General features: G+C 40.0%; 2 protein-coding genes across 7 annotated transcripts; one reads left to right on the top strand and one right to left on the bottom strand.

The window, feature by feature from the left end:
• Positions 1-224: 224 nt before the first annotated feature.
• Positions 225-12,027, top strand: LOC127006126 (dehydrogenase/reductase SDR family member 11-like). Of its 3 annotated transcripts, none has more exons than XM_050875647.1 (7): positions 225-373; positions 1,136-1,289; positions 1,677-1,845; positions 2,149-2,278; positions 5,914-6,037; positions 10,156-10,311; positions 11,891-12,027. In XM_050875647.1, exons 1-7 carry the CDS (start codon positions 288-290, stop codon positions 11,927-11,929), a joined length of 858 nt encoding a protein of 285 aa, XP_050731604.1. In that variant the 5' UTR covers positions 225-287; the 3' UTR covers positions 11,930-12,027. The 3 variants fall into 3 exon arrangements, with proteins under 3 accessions (XP_050731604.1, XP_050731605.1, XP_050731606.1); XM_050875648.1 differs by having other exon boundaries at positions 230-373; positions 1,139-1,289; XM_050875649.1 differs by having other exon boundaries at positions 342-490.
• A 2,961-nt stretch (positions 12,028-14,988) lies between these two features.
• On the bottom strand, positions 14,989-27,220 carry LOC127006127 (dehydrogenase/reductase SDR family member 11-like). 4 transcript variants are annotated; one of them, XM_050875650.1, is made up of 7 exons: positions 27,064-27,220; positions 23,855-24,008; positions 22,969-23,137; positions 22,536-22,665; positions 20,959-21,082; positions 15,931-16,086; positions 14,989-15,642 (listed from the first exon to the last, which is right to left on the bottom strand). In XM_050875650.1, exons 2-7 carry the CDS (start codon positions 23,984-23,986, stop codon positions 15,604-15,606), a joined length of 750 nt encoding a protein of 249 aa, XP_050731607.1. In that variant the 5' UTR covers positions 23,987-24,008; positions 27,064-27,220; the 3' UTR covers positions 14,989-15,603. The 4 variants fall into 4 exon arrangements, with proteins under 4 accessions (XP_050731607.1, XP_050731609.1, XP_050731610.1 ...); XM_050875652.1 differs by having other exon boundaries at positions 23,855-24,005; positions 27,064-27,207; XM_050875653.1 differs by lacking the exon at positions 27,064-27,220 and adding an exon at positions 25,113-25,127.
• Positions 27,221-27,791: the final 571 nt, after the last annotated feature.

Raw genomic sequence — 27,791 nt, 5'->3', positions numbered from 1 at the left:
AGTGATGAGGATATATTACCAAGTGTGAGGCACCGAATGAGGAACCATACCTTTTTAGTCCACCTCAAAGATATGAACATTTAGTGAGGACGGGCACAGAGCATGGTTGGCAAAGTCACTTCGATGCTGGGCGGAAGAGCCGGCCTCCGTTTATCTGACTTTCCTCTCGGTACTTGACACACTGGCAGGAGGGGTAAAGTTCACTTATTATCTTTGTGTCGCTTAATACCTAAGGGCTCACCAACGTGACTCAGCTCGGCTAACCATTCATAGCGTCCCTATATATAATGCCGCTGCCACAACAACGAATGCTATATGTTGGTAGGCAGCCTCCGCGCGAGGAGGAACACAAGATCAGACACCACAAGACAAGGTGAGCCCCATCCCCGACATTACGTTCTTCATCGACTCCCGCTAAATTTGGATAGCTGTCTACACCTTTCACTTGCCGCTCACACAACTCGGTTGCTTGATCATTAGAGTTTCATAGGTATCATAATTTGATTGTTTTCATGTTACCGAGGGCGGCTGGTGGGGAAAAGTCTGAATAAGAATATAAGAAGGCCAATAGTCCTATGCAAAGCAATTCCTGCAAACCGAACCCCATCTGAAATTCAATATATTTATATAATTGTTCTATCCATGAAGTTATCTAACCTCTTCTTGAATGTATGTATCGTGATGGCACTCAGAACATGACTGCCAAACCCGTTCCACTCATCCACCATTTTATTGGTAAACCAATTTTTTCCAATGTACTTGAATCTAAATTTATCCAACTGAAAGCGTGTCCTATCCGACTCTCTTACCACCAAAACCTTATTATCATCCCCTTTATTAAAGCACTTCATCCATTATGTTGAACTCATTCGTTGTTGCTGAAAATACCACAGCAGCGGCTCATTTGAATTTCTTCTCACATATTTCCTCGTAATGCGTTTCCTGTCACTCCTCTTGTATTCACCTGGAAAAGTGATTCAAATAATCGACTTTTTTCCCTTCCTTTTCAAGTTATTTATTTTTCATTCCGTTATGCAGACATTATTATTAACTGTTACATTTCATTTCAAAAGCAGTTTAGATCTTTTAGGCGTTTTGTAATGCATTATTTTTTGTAACTTTTCTTCCTCTGCAGCAGCGCTTGGATCGTTGTCGAAATGAAGCGGTGGGCAGGTCGTGTGGCACTAGTGACGGGGGCCAGCGCGGGGATCGGTGCCAGCGTGGCTCGAAGGCTGGTGGCTGAAGGCATGAAGGTCGTGGCCGTTGCTCGTAGGATTGATAGATTGCAGGTAACATTAACTATTGTGTTTTCCCCAGAAATTATTTGTCATACCCTGTTGCTACGGCCAGATTAGGAAGGCTGGAGCATCCTCAACTTTTGATAAGAGGCTGCATAACTGACTGAAAACCTGTAAGCTTAAATTATCTTTACAATATTTGCTCAGATATCCGACATGACCACGACAACACCTGCAGCAATAATCACACATGAACACGTATATTGTTTATAATATATTCCATTTTGCACATACATGTTTGAAAAATACTGTAAACATAATGATAATTGACAATTTGTCACTAACTATTTATGTTATTTCCGCATATATTCTTACTGTATAATTTCAGGGAGGGAGGCAGACTCCTTTATCTTTTTCTTTTCTCCTTATTGACTACAGGCAATGGGGAACGAGCTCAAGGGTAAGCCGGGCACGCTAATCCCCATTAAGTGTGACCTCACCAAGGACGATCAGGTGTTGAGCATGTTCGCACAGATCAAACGGGACCTGGGGGGCGTCGACGTCTGTGTCAACAATGCAGGATTTTGTATTCCTAACGATCTGCTGAGTAAGTGAGCGCTGCTCGAAGGCTTAGCTGTGCAAGGCTTGGCGGTATCGTTGCTCACACTTATGTTTTTAATGTGACATGTCCTAAAAGTTGTATTCCCCGATCATCTGCTATGCTGGTTACGCTGATGTCTTGTCTAGAGTTATATTTATCACAGACTTCTAGCCTCTATTTCTCATTCCGAGATGCTGACGCATCCCCCTCCCACCCTGACCTTGTGAGTCCCGGTGGCCGACTCGCCGAACACCTCATCCCTCTCACATCCTTCCTTCTGCTTACGCCCGTTCTCTTGTGGTGCCCCAGAGGGAAGCCCCAAGGAGTGGCGTGATATGCTGGACCTCAACGTAGTGGCTCTGTGCCTGTGCACGCGGGAGGCCGTGGCCTCCATGCGGGAACGCGGCGTTGACGACGGACACATATTTCACATCAACAGGTGAGTGTGTGGTGGTGATACTGCATGCAAGTCACAGTTCCTTGGAATGCAGTGTAGACATGCAACGCTCAATTTAATTTTACCAGCCACTGACACACTGACGCAGCAGACCAAGAGGTGAACCGCTCCGGTAGCTCAATCGGTTAGAGCGCCGCGCTGCAAGGCTTCACGGCCAAACAGGCTGCGGTTCGAGCCCCGCTCAGGCCGGATTCTTTCTGTTGGCTATACTCTAGCTCACCCAAACGTGCGGCTGTGACGTAGGTCTCTAGGGAACAAGCGGGAGTACAGTGTTGACACGTTTTTAACCCCACGTTGGTTGCCTCTCTCTCTCTCTCTCTCTCTCTCTCTCTCTCTCTCTCTCTCTCTCTCTCTCTCTCTCTCTCTCTCTCTCTCTCTCTCTCTCTCTCTCTCTCTCTCTCTCCACCTTTGCTGTACTGTACTGTACTGCTGTACTGACACGTAGATTAGATTAGATGGTAGAAACAACAAACAGCCTAGATAGGACCAAGAGGTCTGTTGCTGTTTGCTTTTCCTTTGTATCCTCTCTCTCTCTCTCTCTCTCTCTCTCTCTCTCTCTCTCTCTCTCTCTCTCTCTCTCTCTCTCTCTCTCTCTCTCTCTCTCTCTCTCTCTCTCTCTCTCTCTCTCTCGTTTATTCAACCTGATTTATTATGTTATAATACAGAAATTGTGGGAAATGATACGAACAAGAAATCTCTCCACCTGTGTGGATGCCGGGCTTATTTTAACGTACATTCCTTCACGATACAGTCTAAATATAATTGTGAAACTACTTACCCATCTCAAAACGTAAGGGAAACTCAATAATAAGTATGGCATTTTTTTTTAGCACCACTGTAAAATACGTATGCCACGTTTCTTTATATGCTTTTAAATATCTTATCCATAATAAGTTCACTGTTCTTTCATACGTTATAATACTAAGATTAAATGTGTATGCATATTTGCCGATCATATTTGCCATGGTTTTACTTATATTAGAACATTTCTACATCGATGGATAGGAGACGCGCGGCAGCGCTGTACAAGGGATCCCGTACGCTGAACCCGCCCACAACCGCACGTTTAGTTGAGTCGGAGTATAGGAGTGGTTACTGTCTCCCCTTCGGCAAGGGGGATGGGGTGTGTGGGGTGTGAGGTCCTGGCAGTACCCAGAGATCAGCAATAATGAGCACTTGCTCACGTCGTGAGGGTACCTACTGGCGAAAGCGAGTCCAACTCGTGATCAGGCCGTGGTGAATTACACACACACACACACACACACACACACACACACACACACACACACACACACACACACTCAGCTCAAACTCTACTAACTATGTAAAATTCTTTGACTACTTGAACTCTAAAGTGGAGCACATCTTGACCCACTCTCCCTTCGCTGAAATCGTCATCTTAGGAGATTTCAATGTTCACTACCAGCTTTGGCTTTCATCCTCTTTCACTCACCAGCCTGGTGAACAAGCTTACAACTTTACTATACTCAATGATCTAGAACAGTTGATTCAGTACCCCACACGTATTCCCGACCGTCTTGGAGACAGCCCAACATACTAGACCAGCAGAAGGGTTAGAGGTATACCTCTAACCCTTCTGCTTACTCCGTCAAACTGTTCTCTCCGTTGGGCTCCTCCGATCACAACCTCATTTTTGTATCCTGTCCTATCGCTCCTGTACAGCCTCAGGACCAACCGAAGAGGCGATGCTTCTGGCATTTTGCTTCCGCTCGGTGGGACGACCTGAGGATGTACTTTTCCGATTTTCCGTGGAATGACTACTGCTTCCAGGAGAACGACCCCTCTGTGTGTGCCCGGCGCATCACAGAGGCGATTGTCTCTGGAATGGAGGCACACATTCCACGTAATTTCTCTTCTCCTCATGCTAAAAAGCCTTGGTTTAATCAATCTTGTTCTCGTGGTATTAAAGATAGAGATGCAGCTCACAAAAGGTACCAGAGCCTTCGCACTCCTGCTAACCATGATCCTTACATTTCTGCCCGGAATCATGGCAAATCTATTCTTCGACTTACCAAAAGCTCTTTCATCGATAGTAAATGTCAAAACCTTGCTTTTTCTAATTATTCCAGAGACTTCTGGCACCTAGCCAAAAATATCTACTCCAATTTCACTTCTTCATCTTTCCCTCCTCTCCTTAACCCTGACGACAGCACCGCTGTCTCATCTATCTCTTAGGCTGAACTCCTCTCAAACTTTCTGCAAAAACTCCACTCTGGACGATTCTGGGCACATTCCTCCTACTCAACCCTCCTCTGACTTCTTTATGCCTGTTAAAATTCTTAAGAATAATGTTTTCTATGCCCTCTCTGGCCTCAACTCTCAGAAGGCTTATGGACCTGATGGAGTGCCTCCTATTGTCCTTAAAAACTGTGCTTCCGTGCTAACACCCTGCCTGGTCAAACTCTTTCGCCTCTGCCTATCAGTATCTACCTTTCCTGCCTGGTGGAAGTACGCCTTCATACAGCCTGTGTCTAAGAGGGGTGACCGTTCCAATCCCTCAAACTACCGCCCTATAGCTTTACTTTCCTGTCTATCTAAAGCTTTTGAATCAATCCTTAACCGGAAGATTCAAAAGCACCTTTCCACTTCTGAACTTCTATCTGATTGCCATGCAGTATGGGTTCCGCTAGGGGCGTTCTACTGGCGATCTTCTTGCTCTATTAACTGACTCTTGGTCATCCTCTCTTTGCCGTTTCGATGAAATTTTCTAATTTGCGCTAGACATATCGAAAGCTTTCGATAGTCCGGCACAACTCTTTGCTCTCTAAACTGCCCTCATACGGATTCTGTCCTTTTCTCTGTTCCTTTATCTCCAGTTTCCTTTCCGGCCGTTCTATCTCTGCTGTGGTGTCCCACAGGGCTCTGTCCTATCACCCACTCTCTTCCTGTTATTCATCAATGATTTTCTTTCCATAACAAACTGTCCTATCCACTCATACGCTGACGACTCCACTGCATTATTCAAATTCTTTCAACAGAAGACCCTCTCAACAGAAATTGCAAGACTCCAGACTGGAGGCTGCAGAACGCTTAACCTCTGACTTTGCTATCATTTCCGACGGGGGTAAAAGGACCCTTGTGTCCTTCAATGCTTCAAAAACCCAATTTCTCCACCTATCAACTCGACACAATCTTCCAAACACCTATACCCTATTCTTCGACAACACTCAGCTGTCACCTTCTACACTAAACATCCTCGGTCTATCCCGCGGCCCCGCTGCACACGACTTTCTACTCAAGCTCATCCCTATACTGTCCAAACCCCTTATTCAAGAGTTAGCTAGCATCTCCATTCTTCCATCCCCTTCACTGGTAAACTCTGGAACAGCCTTCCTTCGTCTGTACTTCCTCCTGCCTATGACTTGAACTCTTTCAAGAAGAGTGTATTAAGACACCTCTCCATCCGAAATTGACCTCTGTTTTGGCCACTCTATACTTTTCGCTTTGTGGGAGCAACAGTTAGCCGGCTTTTTTCTACATTTTCTTTTTGTTGCCCTTGAGTTGCTCTCTGTGCTGTAAAAAAAAAAAAAAAAAAAAAAAAAAAAACCGGCATTCCCTCATTTCATGACACTGATATATCCCTCTTGCCCCAACAGCATTGGTGGTCATCGCGTGTCCAACAATACAAGCTTAAACTTCTACAGTGGTACCAAACACATGGTGACCATGCTCACCGAGGCCCTGCGGCGTGAACTGAAGACTAGCAACATCAGGATAACGGTGAGTTTCGTGTGTGTGTGTGTGTGTGTGTGTGTGTGTGTGTGTGTTCATATTTTATCTTTTTAATTTCATATTAAATTGTATTTACTATTATATAAGATTGTGCCAACCTCGTTATGTCAATAATCTTTTATAAACTTATCGTTTAAATCCTCAAACTTCTACATACTTCTAACAAACAAGATATCGTTGGTATAACATCCAAACAACTATTTTACCTCCGAAATGTAAACCACTGAGTGCCGGGAATCGAGCCCGAGCCACATTATTCGAAATTGTATACTGGCTCGGTCCCATACCCAGACCGACCTAGTCACGACCCTGGAAGGGCTTGGAGAATGACGCCATAAACAGTTTCTATGTAACAATTATATGAAATCAATATATTGTTGCCTTATTATTAACAACAGTGTGTGAGTAGCAATAGTCCGAAAAAAGAGAAATTGAAAAATACTTTTTGATGTATTTTCTTAAGCTTGAAGCCAAAGACATCTCTGTAAAAATGATGATGAAGGATGCAAAGATGATCTGTACCACTTTTGTTGTGAGGTATGCAATGTGCCGCTACTCTACCAAAGACAATACAATTATCATTCTTGCTCTCTACTATTGTATATAATTAGTCAATGCAGTAGTATTTGGCGTGCTATACATCAACATCAACAGCTCTACATTGACATTTTATATGGTTATGAGCAAAGTAGCATGTATGATTTTGATGATTCTAGGACCAAAGTACGTATGGAAATAGCTCGCATGCATAAAGTTCGTACGCAATTGTTCGTAAGCAAATGTTCGTAAGGGATAATGTTCATTTGAAAAAAGTACGTACGCAAAAGTTCGTACGCTGAAGTTCGTATGCAGATGTTCGTATGGTATAAAGTACGTATGTAAATTATTCGTAACGACAAAAGTTCGTCGGGACAGAAGTTCGTGTAGAAAAAGTTCGTATGGAAAAATTTCGTATGAAATTGTTTTTGAGCAAAAAGTTCGTACGCAAATTTGTGTCAGGGATAAAGTTCGTCTGACAAAAATACGGAAGTAAAAGTTCGTTCGCTAAAGTTCGTATGCAGATATTCCTATGGTATAAAGTACGTATGTAAAATATTCGTAATGACAAAAGTTCATCGGGACAAAAGTTCGTATAGAAAAAAAAATCATATGCAATTATTCGTACGCAAATGTTCGTCAGGGATAAAATTCTTGTGGGTAAAGTAGTACGTACGGAAAAAGTTCGTAAGCATGTTTGTATGGCAATAAGGGCCGCTTTCACAGTCGTTTTGTTTGTTTTCATCGTTACCTATGGCGCCGATCGACGCTATAGTTTTCCACGTGAAACTGGCCTATGGGGTAGTGGCGGCTGCAGGGTAAGCGAGAGGTGTTGAATGTGTGGTAAGGTGCCGGCCTAAGCGAACCCCGCAGCCGCCACTTCCCCATCGGCCAGTTTTAAGTGGAAATTCTATAGGGGCAATCGTCGCCATTGGTAACGATCAAAACGAACAAAACGACTGTGAAAGCGGCCCTAAGTCGCTATGGATACTTGCTACACGAAGTTTTTCTAAACGAATTTTTGTCCGAAACCCATGAAAAATTGGGGGGGGTCGCTAAGAGCCGACCCTGCTGACAACCACCACCACCATCACCACCGCCACCGACAACCAACATCATAACCTTGCCCTCTGCCGCCGCCGCCTTCCCGTTAACGCAAAATAATACACATTGAGCACACAGACATGATGAGCCACTGGCTCCAGGAATTATTTCAAGAATAAAGATCTTGTCGCCCAGTACCGCAGACTTTTTTTATTTTGTGTGTATTCTTAGCTATTCTGGTAAGTGTGTTTGTCTGTTTGTTTTGTTAAAAAGTTTCTTAATGGACGACTGTTTTTCACCACTGGGAGACCTTTTGGTCCCCCAGTTACGTTAAAAAAAAATGCACACACTCACACGCACACGCACACACACACATATATGTCTATATCTTTCTATCTATATCTATCTATCTACCTAACTATCTATCTATCTATCTATCTATCTATCTATCTATCTATATATATATATATATATATATATATATATATATATATATATATATATATATATATATATATATATATATATATATATATATATATATATATACGAACTATTTCCATACGTACTTTGGTCCTATAATCAAACGAACTTTATCCAACGAATTATTGCCATACGAAGTTTTTTTTTTATTCCATACGAACTTTGTCTCTGACGGATATTTGCGTACGAACAGTTGCGTACGAACATTTGCAAACGAACGTTTTCCATACGAACTTTTACGTATACGAACATTTTTCTAACGAACATTTGCACGACGAACATTTAAGCTTACGATTTTTTTCCATTACGAACTTTTGACACGATGAACTTTATACCCTACGTACTCTATCCTGGCGAACTTTAGGCAAACGAACTTTATCCTTCGAATTATTGCCAGACGAAGTTTTTCTATACGAACTTTTGTCCGGAACCCGATTTTGATATAGACTGGAATGTCCAATGTAGCAAGGGGCAAGAATTAGGCCTATACTTTTTATCTTCCCATGACAAATGTTATGCCTGATTCTTTATGGAATTATATATAGAAAGCATCATTTTTTAAAACCATATGTTTCAACTAGTAGTGTAATAGTAAGGTTGAAAAACGATGTGCTTCTATTTCATTTATTACAGACTATAACTTCATATATATATATATATATATATATATATATATATATATATATATATATATATATATATATATATATATATATATATATATATATATATATATATATATATATATATATATATATATATATATATATATATATATTAAGAGACTCCAGTGACATTCTCACATTCCCTGACTTATCTGCTTATAAATACTCATTTCACCTTACACACAGTGGAGTAACTGATGCACATGTGATTCTCAGTTCTACCCCAAGACAATGATAATATATTTTATAAAGGGATCAATAACTGACAGGAGTTGACCTAAGGCAATTTCTTTATTTATTTTTCTTTCTATCGCTCCCAAAATCTCAAGTTGGGGAATTATTATTACTAAATCTATATATACATTGAGTACTACAATGGTATTTACACAATAAACTCTACACTCACTATTAACAAACAAAGTACACTGACTGTTAAATATTCCACATTCTGATTATCTGACTGATTAGAAAATGTTAGAAAAAAGTTATGCCTCAGGGTCTGAAATGGTTTGTAGGTGGTTAGTGAGGCTGGGGTAATTAGGATGCACAAGTGGTTAGTGATGACGAACAAAGGATGGTGTAGATGTTAAGATGGATAGTGAAGATTGACTGAGTTAAGTGAAGATGTGTAAATGGGTGATGAAGTTGTGAAAAGTTACTCAATAAGTCTGTGGAAGTAGGTTAGATCTTTGTGGTGTAGTGAAGTTCTTGGCAGTCACTGAGTATACTAACAGGTCAAGATATGGTGACAAAATTATTTCTTGTGACAAACACATATGTCTTGATAACAATAATTAAGCTGAATAAACAGTATACATTTCTCAAGAGGTATAGTAGGTGCTCTATTTTACAATGACATATACAACCCTCCTGACTTATTATGCCTCTTCCATGGAACATGCCTGTTCACGGGAACCCAGGACCCAGAAACGGGTTACGCTAAATGGAAGAGGCATAATAAGTCAGGAGGGTTACATATGTCATTGTAAAATAGAGCGCCTACTATACCTCTTGAGAAATGTATACTGTTTATTCAACTTCCTTACTGTTATCAAGGCATATGTGTTTGTCACAACGCCGGTGAAGAAAAAAAAATAGTGCACCCTGAATGTATTTGTTTACACTTGTTTTGTGCCATTATTTTTCGTTCGAAATTTGTCATCGATCGTAAATAATTTGGATTTGCTCAGTTCCGTTAAACGTTTTAAACTGAGAAGAGATCGTTAGACATGATCAGAAGGTTCGATAAACATGAACTGTAACTACAATTGATATTGTTGTTAACCGGAATAAAAGTACCAATGGGGTAAGCGCTTCGTACCATATGTATGTGCCTGCTGCTGCACGTTTTAATAAGACCTTTCTGTTACTCTGCAGAGCATCAGCCCCGGCCTGGTGGAAACAGAGTTCGTCATAAGTTCGGGCTTCAGCGAGGAGATGTCCAAGCAAATATACAGTAAAATGCCAAGCATACAGGCAGACGACATCACCAACACGCTCATTCACGTGCTGTCTGCGCCACCTAATGTGCAGGTGGGTATTTTGCAAATGAATTCGCACAGCGCCTTTTGGTTTTAATTTTGAGCTCTGTATTATTAAAAGAAAAGAACACTCCTCATTTTTCTAAAGTTAACAGCCATAATCTAAGCTTTCCCTTACAAAGAGATGTCAATAGGCGCACCTAACATCACCAAAATGTGGGGTACAAACTTGGCAGAGGGACTGTTTTGGGGGGCTATTGAAGGTAACGGGCAAAAGAATAGCCTATCCGGATATTTTGTTTTTATTTATTAATGATCCACGAGACATCCTAGAGTTAAATCAAAGTATGTGCTTATCTTTGTATTCATTCATACACACACTGGTAATATTTCTGTGGGGTCTGATTCACTTATTAGAGTGAAATTCTATTGTGAAAAACAATAACAAATTCGTGTCACTGGTAAAAATGAAACTAATAATTTAAGTTTTGCCACACAAATAGATAAATATGAAAGCTCACTAACAGCGTCTTCCATTTAGCGTAAACTTTTTTTGGGTCGTGATGATCTGGTTAGTATATATAGATGATATGATATTTTTATTGATGGACTTGGATTGGCCCTATTTTGTTTGAAAAGCCGCGGCTATAAGTCACACTAAGTGACATCACCTGTTTTGTGCAGTAAAAATATTCTATTAAAAGGCGGTGGCTGAGTGGTTAGCGTGCTGGGCTCACATTCACCATGCCATGGACAACGTCGCTTCGAATCCCCACGCTACCACCCGGACACTAGAAGAAACCGTCCAGTGACTCAAGAATGAGTTCCGGGGGGCAGCATGAGCCAAGCATAACTGGCGCCATTATAAAAAAAATTGCCTGCGCCATGACGGGCTTGGGCCGACCATCTGGCCCCTGAAGAAAGCCTACCGGCGCTATAGGCGGGGGCGGGGATGTAAAAAAAGATAAAAAAATGATACCCGCAAAATGCTGCCCCGGGCCTCGAGGGTACAGAGTGGCGTATTTTCATATTATTGTTCTGTTGTTTATTCAGTGTTGTGCTCAAGAAAAAGAATACTCATATTTTAGTCAGTTTTTGGTTTTAAGGAATCTTTACGAAATACAATTATAACGTTACCTCCTCTACCTTAGGAAACGTCATGAATCCTGGATCGGCTATGGTGATGTAAGGTGCGCCTATTGTGTATAACCAACTCAAAAAACAACTACAACTACTAAATAGGTTTTCGGCTCGTTAAATTCCATATACAGTACAACTTCACTTCCAATAACTTTTCATTTGCCATTGAGAGCCATACTCTTACTAATAAAAATATATTGGATATTTTCCATAAGAACGGTTCATAGAAAGCTTGTAAGGAACGGGGTCCGGGATGTTGATACAGTTAGAATTAATGTCAAGATAATGGTCTTGAAAAGGAGAGCTTGTAATATGGGCCTAAATAAGGTTCAATCTGTGGCTGGAAACTTTGTGAACTGTGGCCCAGTTCATTCTTTGAAACAGATTCTGGGAAAATATCCTGAAAAAAAAGAAAAAAAAAAACAAGTTCATCGTTTTCAAGAAGAGTTGATTTGCCAGGAAAAGAGGGTAACATATGTTTGTCTCAACAGGTCCATGAAGTGATAGTAATTCCCACCAAGACAGACTGAGGGCTGTCAATGAGGCTGTGACCAGCTGGCTAACTGGCTTCTTGGCTAACTGTCTAGCTATGTATAGAAAGAAAACAAAATAAAATTACCTAAGTGTATTAATACCTTAGAGTCCCCCCCAAAAAAAACAAAAAAAAACCATGGAAGTGTTCTTGTAGCTATTAATTAATACGTTTACAATTTTACATTTACGTGGTTGGATATACAGGTTATAAACACTAATAAACATGATTACTTAAACTATAAATATACTGAGCGCCGTTTATTAACAGTCTGCCAGCTTTCTATTTGAGCTGCCTTTCGGTCAGTTTCTCGATGGAGGAATAACTCACGGCTGATCTTCTAATATAAAGTTAACTGGGTAATGTATCACCACAACAATCCATTCAAGTAAGCTTCTCAAACGTGCCGATCCAACTAGTTTGCGATGCGGGCCAAAAACCTGGACGTTATATAATTCTTGTTGTCAACTACTCCAGTGTTGAGTCCTGCAGTCTCCAGAGCCGCAACTTTCTTGTTTGCCACAAGGTAAGGTGTAGTTTTGCGACGTTGCCTATTCGTAATTCTTGATATATTTGAATCAAGCAAACTGAACACCTGTTGAAAGATCAATTTGGCGTATGCCCATGAGTATGCAATGATCGTTTCAAATCGGTTCAATGTATTCGGTACTTCCTTGAGGGCCATATGGAACTATGGGATACCTTTCAAACGTTAAACTCTCCAAGCTGCAAAGGAAAGCACTGAAGAACGTCCGAGGTCAAGGAGTATTTTTGCCTCAGAGAAGACGGTGAAAAGTCAAGTTTCCAATCTCGCTTGAAATCAGGACCAATATAGGTCTCTGTCACGTAGGACTAGAATTCAGCTCTCCTGAGGAGGAACAAGGGCTACCTTTGATTTTACCATGTCAATGTGTTGTTTCCATTTTAATTTATTATCGATGGTTATACCTAAAAATTTAAAATCAAGACTTTCATTTAATTATTTCATAATGATAATTCATTATTATTTTTTATAGATGTGTGGATCGGCAGAGTCGTGAGTGAACTAGAAACCATGAACTTAGTTTTGTTAATATTTAATGTTAATTTATTACTCATGATCCAATTTGATACATTAATAAGCTCAGTATTTAGTGTGTCTGTAATATTTTCAAGATTATGTCCCTGAATGAAAATTGTGGTATCGTCAGTAAATAAAAGGAATTTTAATTTATTGCCGCTATGAATTATATGTTATTAATATAAATTAAGAACAGAATCGGGCCAAGAATTGATCCCTGAGGCACACCACATGCAGTATTATTATATGGCGATGACACATTGTTAAACGATGTTACATGGTTTCCTGTGTGCTAAGTAACTCTTGAACCAATTATGCGCACTGCCACGAATTCCATAAACAAACAATTTATCTAATAGAAGCATTTTTGCATCCAAAGCATTGTAAATATTTTGACATAGATGGTGAACTTCTAATTCAGAAATCCAGAATACTTAGGACGGAAGCCATACTGAACAGAGGTGAGGAGTGAGTGTTTTGACAGGTAATCCATTAGTCTTACGGACATTATTTTTACAAAAATTTTGCTAAAGCTAGGTAAGATGAAGATTGGTCTGTAATTATGCGGAAATGAAGTCTCCCTTCTTAAAGAGTGGGACAATACGTGCTATCTGCAGGTGACTTGGAAAAGAACCCTCTTTAAAAGATGTATTTATTATATAAACTAAAAAGGGAGAAATTAGGTCACAACATTCCTTGATCATTTTAATATTAATATCATCATGTCCCGAGGAAGAGACTTTTATATTAAGAATGACAGACTTAACTTCTGGTATAATAGTGGGTCGTAAGTAGAAAGAAAATGGAATTGATTCGGGGAGATAAGTGGTAAAAGGTGTTTGGGTCTCTGGGATGCTCGTAGATAACGTGTTACCAATATTGCTGAAACAGTTATTAAAAGTGTTCGCTACATTCATATAATCTGTTACTGTATCACCATTGAATATAAAAGCTGAAGGAAGTTTGGCTTGTTTTTTACCGAGTAGACTTAAATTTTATGGTGGGCCAAGTCTTTTTGGAGTCCCCTCCGTCACCTGTTAATTTGTTTTTATAGTGATTTGCTTTGGCAGTTCTTATTATCGTTGTTAATTTATTTCTAAAGGATTTGAAAACGTTTTTATATGTAAGGGGCCACTTGGCATAAAGTTTTTGAAGTTTGTTACGGTGTTTAATTGAATTCTTAATAGCAGATGTAATGTAAAGCTTGCCTACATGCTTTTCTTTACTTGTTATAGTGTCCAACGGGAAGTGCTTGTAATACAGTTCAGTAAGTCTCGTTACGTACCTACTTGTCAAACAAATAATTTACTCCATAATCACAGGCATTTGAATATCAGGTAATATTCATTAAATCAGCTTTATTAAATGCACTTACTTTTTCATTGGATTTTTTTTTTTGTGAGTGGACAATGTTGTTTAATGAAAATGAACGAACAACATATATATATATATATATATATATATATATATATATATATATATATATATATATATATATATATATATATAGATATATATATATATATAGATAGATAGATAGATAGATAGAGAGAGAGAGAGAGAGAGAGAGAGAGAGAGAGAGAGAGAGAGAGAGAGAGAGAGAGAGAGAGAGAGAGAGAGAGAGAGAAAGGGTAAATTGTTAAATTGAGTACAAGGTAACTATATATTCGTATTTATGATGTCAAAGATGTTCTTTGCATTACACACACACACACACACACACACACACACGCAGAGAGAGAGAGAGAGAGAGAGAGAGAGAGAGAGAGAGAGAGCTCACCCAAACGTGCGGCTGGGACGTAGGTCTCTAAGGAATAAGCGAGAGTACAGTGCTGACACGTTTTTAACACCACGTTGGTTGCCTCTCTCTCTCTCTCTCTACCTTTGCTGTACTGTACTGTACTGCTGTACTGACGCGTAGATTAGATTAGATGGTAGAAACAACAAATAGCCTACATAGGACCAAGAGGTCTGTTGCTGTTTGCTTTTCCTTTGTATTCTTTTGTATTCTCTCTCTCTCTCTCTCTCTCTCTCTCTCTCTCTCTCTCTCTCGTTTATTCAACCTGATTTATTGTGTTATAATACAGAAATTGTGGGAAATTATACTAACAAAAAATCTCTCCACCTGTGTGGATGCCGGGAGTGTCTGGGTGATGCCCAGGAGTGTTACCGTCACAAGGATTTGAATGTTTTTTTTTCATCAGCTTATTTTAACGTACATTCCTCCACGATATAATCTAAATATAATTGTGAAACTACTTACCCATCTCAAAACGTAAGGGAAACTCAATAATAAGTATAGCATTTTTTTAGCAATACTGTAAAATATGTATGCCACGTTTCTTTATATGCTTATAAATATCTTATCCATAATAAGTTAACTGTTCTTTCATACGTTATAATACTATGATTAATTGTGTATGCATATTTGCTGATCATATTTTCCATGGTTTTACTTATATTAGAACATTTCTACATCGATGGCTAGGAGACGCGCGGCACCGCTGTACATGGGATCCCATACGCTGAACCCGCCCACAACCGCACGTTTAGTTGAGCCGGAGTTATAGGTAGTCAGCCAAGAAGCCAGTCAGCAACCTCGTTGGCAGCTCTCAATCCGCCTTCGTAGGAATCACTATCAATTCATGGACCTGTTAATGAAAACAATACATTACCCCCTAGTCCGGGCAAAATGCTCTACTTGATAATGATAAACACGTATATTGTTATTCAGGACATTTTAACAAGATTTGGTGGAAAGCAAGAAAGAAATCAGCCAATTTCGCAGGCTTTGGCTGTTCCAAGCTTAGATGAAATATGTAATAGACATTCATGCCTCGGATTAAGCTTAACATAACTAAAGGAACAATGTCCTCTTTTTGATGTTCCAGGGCTGATAACCAAAAATTGCTATGGGAGTCCAATTGCAAAATACCCACCTGCACATGTGGTGGTGCAGACAACACGTGGATGAGCATGTCGGTGACGTCATCCGACTGTATGCTTGGCATATTACTATAAAACTGCTTGGACATCTCTTCGCTGAAACCCGCATTTATGGCGAACTCCGTTTCCACCACACCGGGGCTGATGCTCTGAAGAGTAACAGGAGAGTCTAGACATGCATCAGCAAACTTTAACAAACCATAAACAAGGTGCTCCCATCACGGGTGCTTTGTTCTGGTTAAACATTATATCAATAGTAGTTATATGTTCATTTATGCATATCTGTGGTATAGTGGTTTTTCAGGGTACTGACAACAGTTTTAATTTTCAGTATGCTCCCTCCTTCTACATCCATCTTAAATTTCAGTGCGGTTTATATGTGCAACGATATCCTTTGCGCTCGTGCCCACGATCTATAGATTCTTCAGAATTTTCCACTATTTGGCTAAGACTTGATTGCCATTTTGTCACTAAATACGTCGGTGCTTTATATCTCGCACCTAATTCTACAAAGTGGAACAGAACTTGACGTTAGTTCGACCTAAATATGAAGGCAGTTTTTTTGGGGGGGGTCCTCCCCAAAGCGCTCCTCAATTCATCACCCTCACTTTCACATGTCAGCTATGTAGTATATTTGAAATTGTGTATTAAATATTCTGTATACATTAGATAATGCTACATAGTGCAATGAATGTGACGCTTTTTTAGAATAATGGCAATGAATTGTATAAATTTCTTAACACGTGACACAGACGTGACCTCCGACGTGTCAGCAATCAATACACCATCATGTCACTTCCTCCCTCACCTCTACGCACGATGACAGCTACTCCGATTCGCTCTCGTGTGCTCCACAGTCGAACTTCATCTCTCAGCGAGGGGGAAGGCTGGAGAAGGGTTCTAACGCTGTGGCCACGTACGGGACTCCACGAGGGGCCCCCGTTCAATCTGACATTTTTTCTGACTTCATAGCTGAGTCGGACTATAGCTCTCCCTTCGCTGAAATCTCCCTCTTATATTTCAGTGTTCTCCATCAGCTTTAGTTTTCAACCTCTATCACTGACCACCCTGGTGAACAAGCCTTCAACTTTGCTCTTCTTAATGATCTAGAATCTAGAGCAGTTGGTTCAATAAACTAATAGGTGTGTGTATAATTATAAACCCATAAAAAAAAACATCGATTTAACGGATATTTTGATTTACCGTATTTTTCCTGCACGCTTTAATCAGTTATATCGATGAACTACTGTGTATATATATATATATATATATATATATATATATATATATATATATATATATATATATATATATATATATATATATATATATATATATATATATAATACTATTTCAGCGCAAAATGTCGCGGGGAGGGGCGTCATTGCATAATGAAATACACCAACTTATAAATTTTTCCTTACCTTTTTACTTATAAGAAGAAAAAAAAAGAGGAAAAATCATAGAAAAAAAATTCAGGTCAACCACTTACAACCCCTTTGTAACCTCCCATTGAGAGGGGAGTATCAAGATACCTCTCTATCTGAAAATGACCTGTCGTTTGGCCACTTTTCTCTATTTTCTTTTATAGAAGCAGTATTTAGCGGGCTTTTTTGCTTCTATTTATTTTTGCTTCTGAGCTGCCTTCTTTACTGTAAAAAAAAAAAAAAAACATACATATATACCTATATACAATACGGCAACAATAAAATTCTTCAAGAAAAGCGAAAAAAAAAAATGGGTATTGGGCAAGGTGACACAATACATCTAAAAAAAATATTCATGGCTTGCTTATAGGTTGACAAGAAATCTGAGTAAAATAACATGGGACATCAAAATATATAAGACCTTGACACCCTTAGATTCGCAGATGACATATTATTAACACGCGAGTCTGGGAAAAAAAAAAAAAATGAATGAGCAACTTCAGTCTAGATGTAGACCTGATTATCACGAAGGTAATGCATAATGATCAGCTGGGAGGACAACAAATAATGATCGGGAACGAAGCACTTGAGAGTACAGGAAAATACATATCTAGGGCAATGAACCGCACAAAATAAATGATGAAGAAAAGAGGAATAAAATGTAGTGCTTTTGGTGAATAATTTTATGAGTAGCAATCTGCCAGAATCGCTGGAGAAAGACATGGAAGAGCAGTGTATTCTGCCGAAGCCAAATGGAGAGATAAATGTTAAGTATATCATGGAGAAAAAGGAAGAAAGCATCATAGGTTGGAGGCAATACAAAAGGTTAAAGATCATTGTTAGAACGATTAAAATCAAATGATTCTAAGCAAGTGATCATAATCCAGCATAATCACAGAAAAATCAAATATTAAAATATTTTTTGTGAGATATAATACTACTATTAATGCTACTGATAGTAATAATAAAATATATAACAACAACAACAATAATAATAATAATAATAATAATAATAATAATAATAATAATAATAATAATAATAATAATATGCAGAGCTTGCTATAGTCACGGTGTTCGAGTCTGGGGTGCGCATTATCGTGCCCTGGCAACCTGCCGGCACTCAGTATTTCCGATTTCGTTAATAATATATGATAGCCTACTGATAGGTACCGTAGAATGGGGTAAGTGGGCCCTTCCAGGGGTAAGTGGGCCCACTTTAAAAAAAAAAATTGTTAATAATTTTTGGTATATATTTTTCTTTTTAGGTTACAGCCATTAGAAAGTGGTACAATTAAGGAATGAACACACCAAATTTGAAGCCTCTACAGCCAACTGGTGGTTAGTTATATTTCATTATGTAAATTGATATATTTTGGAATTTTTCAGACAGGGAAATACAATTAACATGCAGGCATCGAAAAAATTATTTGACTGAACTGAAATTTTGACAAGGATCTACAAATATCCTAAGGTTGGTTTTACATAAATATTAGGTAGATTAAATAAATAGGCAGGAGTGTAGAGCCTCCAGGGCAAATGGACCCACCCCAACTCAAGTTTTGATTATTTTTACAGAAACTTTATGAATTGATATTGGCCTGCCTAAAGCCATGATTGGGGACAACCTAGCCTCTCACATGTCTGCTGACATTCTTGCCAAGTGTGAGGAGCATAACATCAAGTTCATGATGCTTCCTCCAAATAGCACACATCTCCTTCAGCCTTTAGATGTTTGTGTATATGGTCCCATGAAAAAGGCATGGTGAAAAATTTTAAAAGAATGGAAGTCTGGCCCTAATAAGCATTTCACCACCTTGCCAAAACAATGATTCCCATACCTTCTTCTGCAACTCTGCAATGGCATGCCCAACATGAGTGAATTACTTGTTAAGTCCTATGCAACCACAGGAATTCATCCTTTAGACAAATCACGAGTGCTGAAAAGGCTGCAGCACCAAGGTGAGTCACCAGCAACAAATTTGGTCAGTCCCTTGATCATTGATCACATAAAAGAATTGCGATATGCAGCAAACACAAAGCCAAATGCTGTTGTTAGGTCAAAAAGACTTTTGGTGTCACCTGGCAAAAGTGTTACTACTGCAGATGTCACGGTTCTAAGTCGACATGCAGCAGGTCCATCAAGAGCAGTACACCAGCTGCATCCTACTAAAAAACAATAAACAAGGTCACCAACACCTGATTCTAGTACCTCTGAGTACACTCTTTCTGACATTGAACCTATTGAGCCTGATGATGATGTTGTATGCGAGGCAGAGGGTACCAGCAATGCAGCTGAGACCATGTCATTAGAACAGGGTGATTATGTTCTGATCAGGTTCTCGACAAAAAAGCACCTATTCCATTATGTAGGAATAACGGAAAAAAGGATTTCCAGTGATATTTGGAGCCTCAATTACTTGAGAAACAAACACAGTGGTGACAGAAAGCACTTCTGCTTTGATAAACCTTTAAATCCTGATATTTTGGACACTAATTTACATGATATTAATAACAAATTACCCAAACCAACATTTGTAAAGAACAAAATGATGTTCTCTGCCTCTCTATTCACTGGAGTGATGGTGAGATAGGCACCTGATTTGTGCTTGAATGTGCTTTTATTTGGTGTCGGCCCACTTGCCCCAAAGCTTGGGGTAAGTGGGCCCGCCTGTTTGAACACATGTACCTCCATATATATGATATGCAAAAGGATTTCATTACTGTCACAGATAGTCATAGTTCTGTTCTACTTATTCAAGAACAAAAACTTTCAAAATGTCTGTTACTTTTAATTTGACATTGAGAAAAACTCTAAAAAGCGGGCCCACTTACCCCATTCTACAACAGATCTCAGCATCAATAATATGCAGACAAGTGTGACGAATAGTGTTAATTATTGTCGATTTTGTGGTTCAAATTAATAACACTGCCGCAGACAGCTGTTGTGTTGATTTATAGGATTTATAAGATATTATTTGTTAGAAAGCCCTGGCACTACCCTTCAACAAGAAAAGTAGTATCGTCAACTGACATAAAGTCGCCATATTTTTTCTTCTTTGCTATTATTCTTGTTATAATGGAGTCGTTAAGAGGAATTTCAGTGAATTAATTGTAAAATACAACTCTTGAACTATTCAATGAGCTTGGCACCACTCTGTTAAGTATATTTGAAAGGCCAAAGCTTAATTTCAATAACTTTTATTTGTAATTCATTATGATTTGCAGCTTAATTATAAATTACATAGATGAAAACGAATTAGTTAAGGCATGAATAACAAAAAAATGTTCTTGTATTAACATCACGTGTCTCTTGCAAGACATTCCCCTGATTTGAGGTTGAGATTCCCTCAGGAATTCTCCATGAATTATTTCAAATGCACGAAGGAGATGTGTCATGCAAGGTGATATGTCCTGTCCAAATCAATACAAAAGTTTGAAGATTCAAATATGCCGTGCCCAAAGATGTTACACGAGATCTAAACTCATTCGGGGAGGATACAGTCTAGGGATGGCAAATTTACAGCGCGATCAAATAATAGCAAAACACACACACACACACACACACACACACACACACACACACACACGACTCACCGTTATCCTGATGTTGCTATTCTTCAATTCGCGCCGCAGGGCTTCGGTGAGCATGGTCACCATGTGCTTGGTGCCACAGTAGAAGCTGAAACTCGCATTATTGGGCACACAATGACCGCCAAGGCTGTTGGGGCAAGAGAGAAATACCAATGTCACTAATATATATATATATATATATATATATATATATATATATATATATATATATATATATATATATATATATATATATATATATATATATATATCCCTTTCACACCCAGAGTATTTTTTTTCTTAAATCCAATAGTATTCACAATATATATAGTAAAAAATATACAGATTTGTCATATCTAGTAATCTGATTGATATTTCCAGTATCTTTTACATTATACCCGCTAATATTATGTGCCGAATTTGAAACAATGGGAATTCAGGCATGTGCTGAGCTCCGAATTGCTCTCTCTCTCTCTCTCTCTCTCTCTCTCTCTCTCTCTCTCTCTCTCTCTCTCTCTCTCTCTCTCTCTCTCTCTCTCTCTGCAATGTTTCTTAAATCATTTGAGTAACTGGAAATCTAAATTACAACTAAGAATACTTGATTTTATCAACGAGGAAAATGAACTTACATAGATTAGTATATATCAAATAATTCAATGAATCTAATATCTTAATGTATGATAGATCGATAAATCTGTGAGTAGTATATTAGAATTACAATTTTATATCATTATTCATCATTAATACATATCAAAGTAGGTTAGAATTACAATTTTAAATCATCATTTATCATTAATACAATGCTGACTAGAATTACAATTTTTTTTATCATTATTCACCATTAATTCATAGCAAAGTAGCTTAAAATTACAATTTAGTTTAGTAACAATTTTATATAATTATTCACCATTAATTCAAAAGTAGATTAGAATTATAAATTTATATCATTATTAAAAAATAATTCATAGCGAAGTCGGTTAGAATTATAATTTTGTCATTATTCACCATTAATTCATAGGAAAGTTGGTTAGAATTACGATCTTATATATTATTATTAGAATTATAGGATTATCAGATTAATTACAATTTTATATTTCTTTAAAGAACATCCTGATCTCCATAAACGATGTAACTTGATATATTATTGTCAACTAAAGCAATTCTTCAGCAACACTTCAGCCTTGAAGTTTTAAGACATTCATGATAAAGTTGATGTCATTTATTTATTTATTGCATTCCTATCTATGTTTAAAGGTGAGGTAGGCTATGGCTAATGGCACAAAAGCCGGAAAAACATTAGGTTTCAACGCGTCATTATATAGTATATTCTTTAGTTAGAATTTACGACGGTTATTATACACTCCAGGCATCACAGATACCGGTAAGTAAACAGGGTGAAGTCAGAATATTTGGATTTTGAGTGACAAAACAATACCGAAGGAACCTGTCCGTTTCCCCAGACCTGGTAGTTTTATACAGAGCTCCAGGTATCCTTCCCACCCACTGTGGCACTGGTTTGGTGAATTAAATTGAGCGTTGCATGCCTACACTGCACTCCAAGGAACTGTGACTTGCATGCAGTATCACCACCACACACTCACCTGTTGATGTGAAATATGTGTCCGTCGTCAACGCCGCGTTCCCGCATGGAGGCCACTGCCTCCCGCGTGCACAGGCACAGAGCCACTACGTTGAGGTCCAGCATTTCACGCCACTCCTTGGGGCTTCCCTCTGTGGCACCACAAGAGAACGGGCGTAAGCAGAAGGAAGGATGTGAGTGGGATGAGGTGTTCGGCGAGTCGGCCACCGGGACTCACAAGGTCAGGGTGGGAGGGGGATGCGTCAGCATCTCGGAATGAGAAATAGAGGCTAGAAGTCTATGATAAATATAACTCTAGACAAGACATCAGCGTAACCAGCATAGCAGATGATCGGGGAATACAACTTTTAGGACATGTCACATTAAAAACATAAGTGTGAGCAACGATACCGCCAAGCCTTGCACAGCTAAGCCTTCGAGCAGCGCTCACTTACTCAGCAGATCGTTAGGAATAGCAAATCCTGCATTGTTGACACAGACGTCGACGCCCCCCAGGTCCCGTTTGATCTGTGCGAACATGCTCAACACCTGATCGTCCTTGGTGAGGTCACACTTAATGGGGATTAGCGTGCCCGGCTTACCCTTGAGCTCGTTCCCCATTGCCTGTAGGCAATAAGGAGAAAAGAAATGATAAAGGAGTCTGCCTCCCTTCAACTCAGGAAACGTTACCTTAATTAATAACGGGAAGACAATACAAAATTGAAAATACACAGTAAGAATATATGAGGGAACGACATAGTGATAAGAATCTTTCTGTGCCTATTAGTGCACAGTATGTCACAAACATGTAGATGCGAAATGGAGTGGATTATAATCAGTATACGTGTGCATGTGTGATCAAGGCAGCATAAGTTGTCGTGGTCATGTCGGGTGTCTGAGCACGTACTGTATATTTTTTTTCGACCTATGGCGCCAGTTGGCTTTCTTGGTGGGGCCTGATGGTCGGTCCCAGCCCGTTATGGCACAGGTAAGTGTTTATAGAGGCGCCATCTTGCTTGGCTCATGCTGCCCCCCGGAGCTCATCTTTGAGCCCCTCTTTTTAGAGAAAATCTAGATTCCGGGTTCATAGGTGGTCTTCTGGACAGTATATGGATAGTCTTAGGCCACTCGGCGGTGACTGAAAACCCCAGCTGTGGTGGCGGCCAGCCGAAGTCCTCTTGAACGCGGTGCCGGCACGCTCCACTCAGCCACCGCCTCCACTCTCACAATCAGATATGCAACCTCTTATCAAAAGTTGAGGATGCTCCAGTTTTCCTAATCTGGCCGTAGCAACAGGGTATAACAAATAGTTTCTGAGGAAAACACATTAGTTAATGTTACCTGCAATCTATCAATCCTACGAGCGACGGCCACGACCTTCATGCCTTCAGCCACCAGCCTTCGAGCCACGCTGGTACCGATCCCCGCGCTGGCCCCCGTCACTAGTGCTACACGACCTGCCCACCGCTTCATTTTGACAACGATCCAAGCGCTGCTGCAGAGGAAGACATGTTACAAAAAATAATGCATTATAAAGCGCCAAGAAGATAAATTGCTTTTGAAATGAGAGTAACTGTTAATAGTCTCACTGAATAACGAAATGATAAATACCTTTTGAAAAGGAAAAGAAAAAAGTCGATTATTTGAATAACTTGAGCAGGTGAAAAATTGAGGAATGACATTAAATGTTATTACGAGAAAATATGCCAGTAGAAATGGCCCACTGCAATTATGAACATATAACAGAATGAAGAAAAGAAGACTTGCACCTGGTATTTTCAACTACGACAACGAATGCGTCCAACATAATGGATGAAGGGCTTTAATAAGGAGTCAAAAAGGTTTTGGTGGTAAAAGAACCGGGAAGGACACAGTTTCATTTGGACAAATTCAGATTAAACAAGGACATGGGCAAAAGTTGGTTTATCAATAGAGTGGTGGATGAGTGGAACAGGTTTGGGAGTCATGTTTTGAGTGCCAATATGATAAATACATACAAGTTAGATACATAAATGGATAGGGAGGCTATGTTGATTAGGTTTGCACGAGCTGCCTTTCATTGGCCTACTGGCCTTTTGGAGACTCCATATATTCTTATACAGACTTCCCCCCCCCCCCAGCCGCCCTAGGTAACATAACATAAACAATAATGCTTATGAAACACTGATGACCGAGCAATGGGTTGTGTGAGTGGCAGGTAAAAACAAGCAAAAGGTGTAGACAGATTTCAGTTTAGCGAGCCGATGAAGAGCGTAATGTCGGGGTGGGGACTTTCGGGGCTCTCACACATTCCCGGTCCCGGTCCCGATCGTCCCCGATGACTCCCGCGGGGCCTCCTTTCACCCATTTCTCTTCCTCCTTTTTTCATCTCTTTCCATCCTCTCCCTTCCTTCCTCACTCTCCTCCATCCCTCCCTCTCTCTTCCTCACTCTCTCTCTCTCTCTCTCTCTCTCTCTCTCTCTCTCTCTCTCTCTCTCTCTCTCTCTCTCTATATATATATATATATATATATATATATATATATATATATTCTCCCTTTCACCCATTCCTCTTCCTCCTTTATCTCATCTCCCTCTCTCTCTTCATCCCTCCCTCCTACCTGTTCCTCCTCGTTTTCCTCCTTCCTCCCTTGCTAATCCCCAGGTCAGACACAGGTGTTCACTCACGGCCTACCGCCGGTCTACCGCCGGTCTGCCGTGGGTGTCGGCGGCTGACCGCCGGTCGACCGGGCGCATCGCCGATATCTTTGAAAATTTTAAAGTTGACCGGCTGTGGTCGGCTGCGTCTACGGTCCTCAGGGTCGACCAGCGGTAGACCGGCGGTCTGCCGCCGACGATCCCCGATCTTACAGCCGGTCGACCGGCGACCGGCTTATCGGGAGCCATCGGGGACGGTCGCGACCGGGACCGGGAATGTGTGAGAGCCCCTTTAGTGTTATGAGCTTTATGTTCCGCTTCGAGGTGAACACTTTGCGCGAAGGCTGACCACCAACAAATAGAATTGATTGTTGTGGCAGCGGCCTTATATAGGAACGCTATGAATGGTTAGCCGAGCTGAATCACGTTGCCTGACCCCTCGGGTGTTAACCAAGCAGAAAAAAAAGAAAAAAAAAGATTGCATAGACGTAACCGATGACAAACGACAGCAATTTATTTCTCGTATGCAACGCTGCAACTATGTAAACAAAATCAAACAGGAGTAAAATACTACTGAATAATGAACTTCCCTTAACGAATACACAGCCTCTGACTTAGCAGTAAGACCAAGGCCAAGAGTTATCACAGGGGCGGGTGATAGGAGAGGTCGGTGAAAGTCATGATGAGACGATAAGACTTGTTATGTTGATTTCGCTTGGATAAGGGTGACAAGCGTATAAACTGCGTCCATCCCACCATCACACCCCCATCGTATACCTGAATAAGGCTTATCGCGTTGGCTTCGCTTGGGTAAGGATGACCGGCGTAAAGAACGTCACTCCTACTTATGTCGCAAGGATTGAGTTGCGGACTGGGCGGCATATTTTCCAAGTATAGCCTGGTATGAAGAAAATGTTAAAAACACAGATGAAATTATTGAAGAAAGTGGAAATAGGCACAAGCATTGAAAATATAAATGAAACGGGACATGATATTTTCCAATGCGTCTGCTACAACGACTCTGGAAACAACTAACAATACAACTATAACAAACGGTTGAGCCTAAAAAGTTTCCAGACGAAGCACGAAATACCGAAAAATAATCATGCAAACATACATCATCGGAAAAAGAATAATACCAACACACAGCATCCACTTTCAAACCCTCAAATCAACAAAATTATGGGCGAGTCTTATCTGAGGAGAATGAGACTCGTCCACACAAACACACAACATCGGAAATAGATGACACAAACACACAACACCGAAAATAGATGACACAACCACACAAAACCGGGAATAGATGACACAACCGCACAAAACCGGGAATAGATGACACAACCACACAAAACCGGGAATAGATGACACAACCACACGAAACCGGGAATGGATGACACAAACACACGAAACCGGGAATGGATGACACAAACATACAACATCGGTAATGGCTGACACAAACACAACAAACACTTCATCGCGGAAAATCTGATCGAATATAGTAGATAACGCAAATACAACATCGGATATAGATGACACAAACACACAGCATCGGAAATGGCTGACGCAAACGCAAAACCGTAATATGGAAGATACAAACACACCACCGAAAACAAATGACCCAAACACACAACGCCGGAAATAGATGACACAAAACATAACACTGGAAATGAATGACGGAAACACACAACACCGGAACTGAATGACACAAACAAACAACACAGAAAAGAGAAGAAAAAAAACCCAGCAAACACCTTTAAACCCTCACACCAACAAAATTTTGGGCGAGTCTTATCTTGGGAAAGTGGGGCTATTCCTAACAACACAAAGCAGGGATTCAACAGCTTTTGGGGTTCCAGTTCCGGGCCGGCCTCCGGTAGCCTCCTAATTTTCCCTAACGAGGGCCTTCCCACTTACTTTGGTGTCGTCAGCAAACTCCAGTAAGGAGGATTTCAGTCCTGTTTCTAGATTGTCGATGTATATAAAGAAAATGATTCCCAGCACTGGTATCCTTGCGGTACTCCACTAGTGATGACTGGAAGCCACTAGGAAACCTGCCCGTTGAGTGACACTCGTTTTCTATCGATAAGTGAATCTCTCATCCACGCAATCAGAGTGACTCCGATACACGCTGATAGTAGCTTCTAAAGGAATTGCTCTTGTGGTTCCTTGTCGAAGGCCTTCTGGAAGTCTAGATAAATAACATCACTGGGGATGTGGATATCCCAGTTTTCATATATAAATTCTAACAAGTTTGTTAAGCATTGGCGCTCGTTTCTGATACCGTGCTGGGTGTTGATATTATTGTCTTCTAGAGAACTGACAAGTCTATTTCTAATAATCTCAAGGATTTTGCCGGTTACTTATGTCAAACTTGTAGGCCTATTGAACCCTTCAAGTCCATGTGGGTCTGATGCTTGCCATGCACACGGTCCAGACATTTTTGCTCAAATTGCGAGGTTTCCCACATCAAATTACAAGAAAACTACCAAAGGAGTACAAATATAAAACGTGTCTTTGTTTACTTAAATACTTTGTTCAGGGTTATGCAAAAACAAGTAGCTTCCTAGATGCTGTACGTTGTTTCGTCACATACAGGTGATGAAACTATTGTTCTCCCCGTCGCGACCGGGAGTAATTAGCGT

Source organism: Eriocheir sinensis, chromosome 32 (assembly GCF_024679095.1).
Source record: "Eriocheir sinensis breed Jianghai 21 chromosome 32, ASM2467909v1, whole genome shotgun sequence".
NCBI classification, from domain to species: Eukaryota; Metazoa; Arthropoda; class Malacostraca; order Decapoda; family Varunidae; genus Eriocheir; species Eriocheir sinensis.
This window is presented reverse-complemented; position numbering and strand designations above follow the sequence as displayed.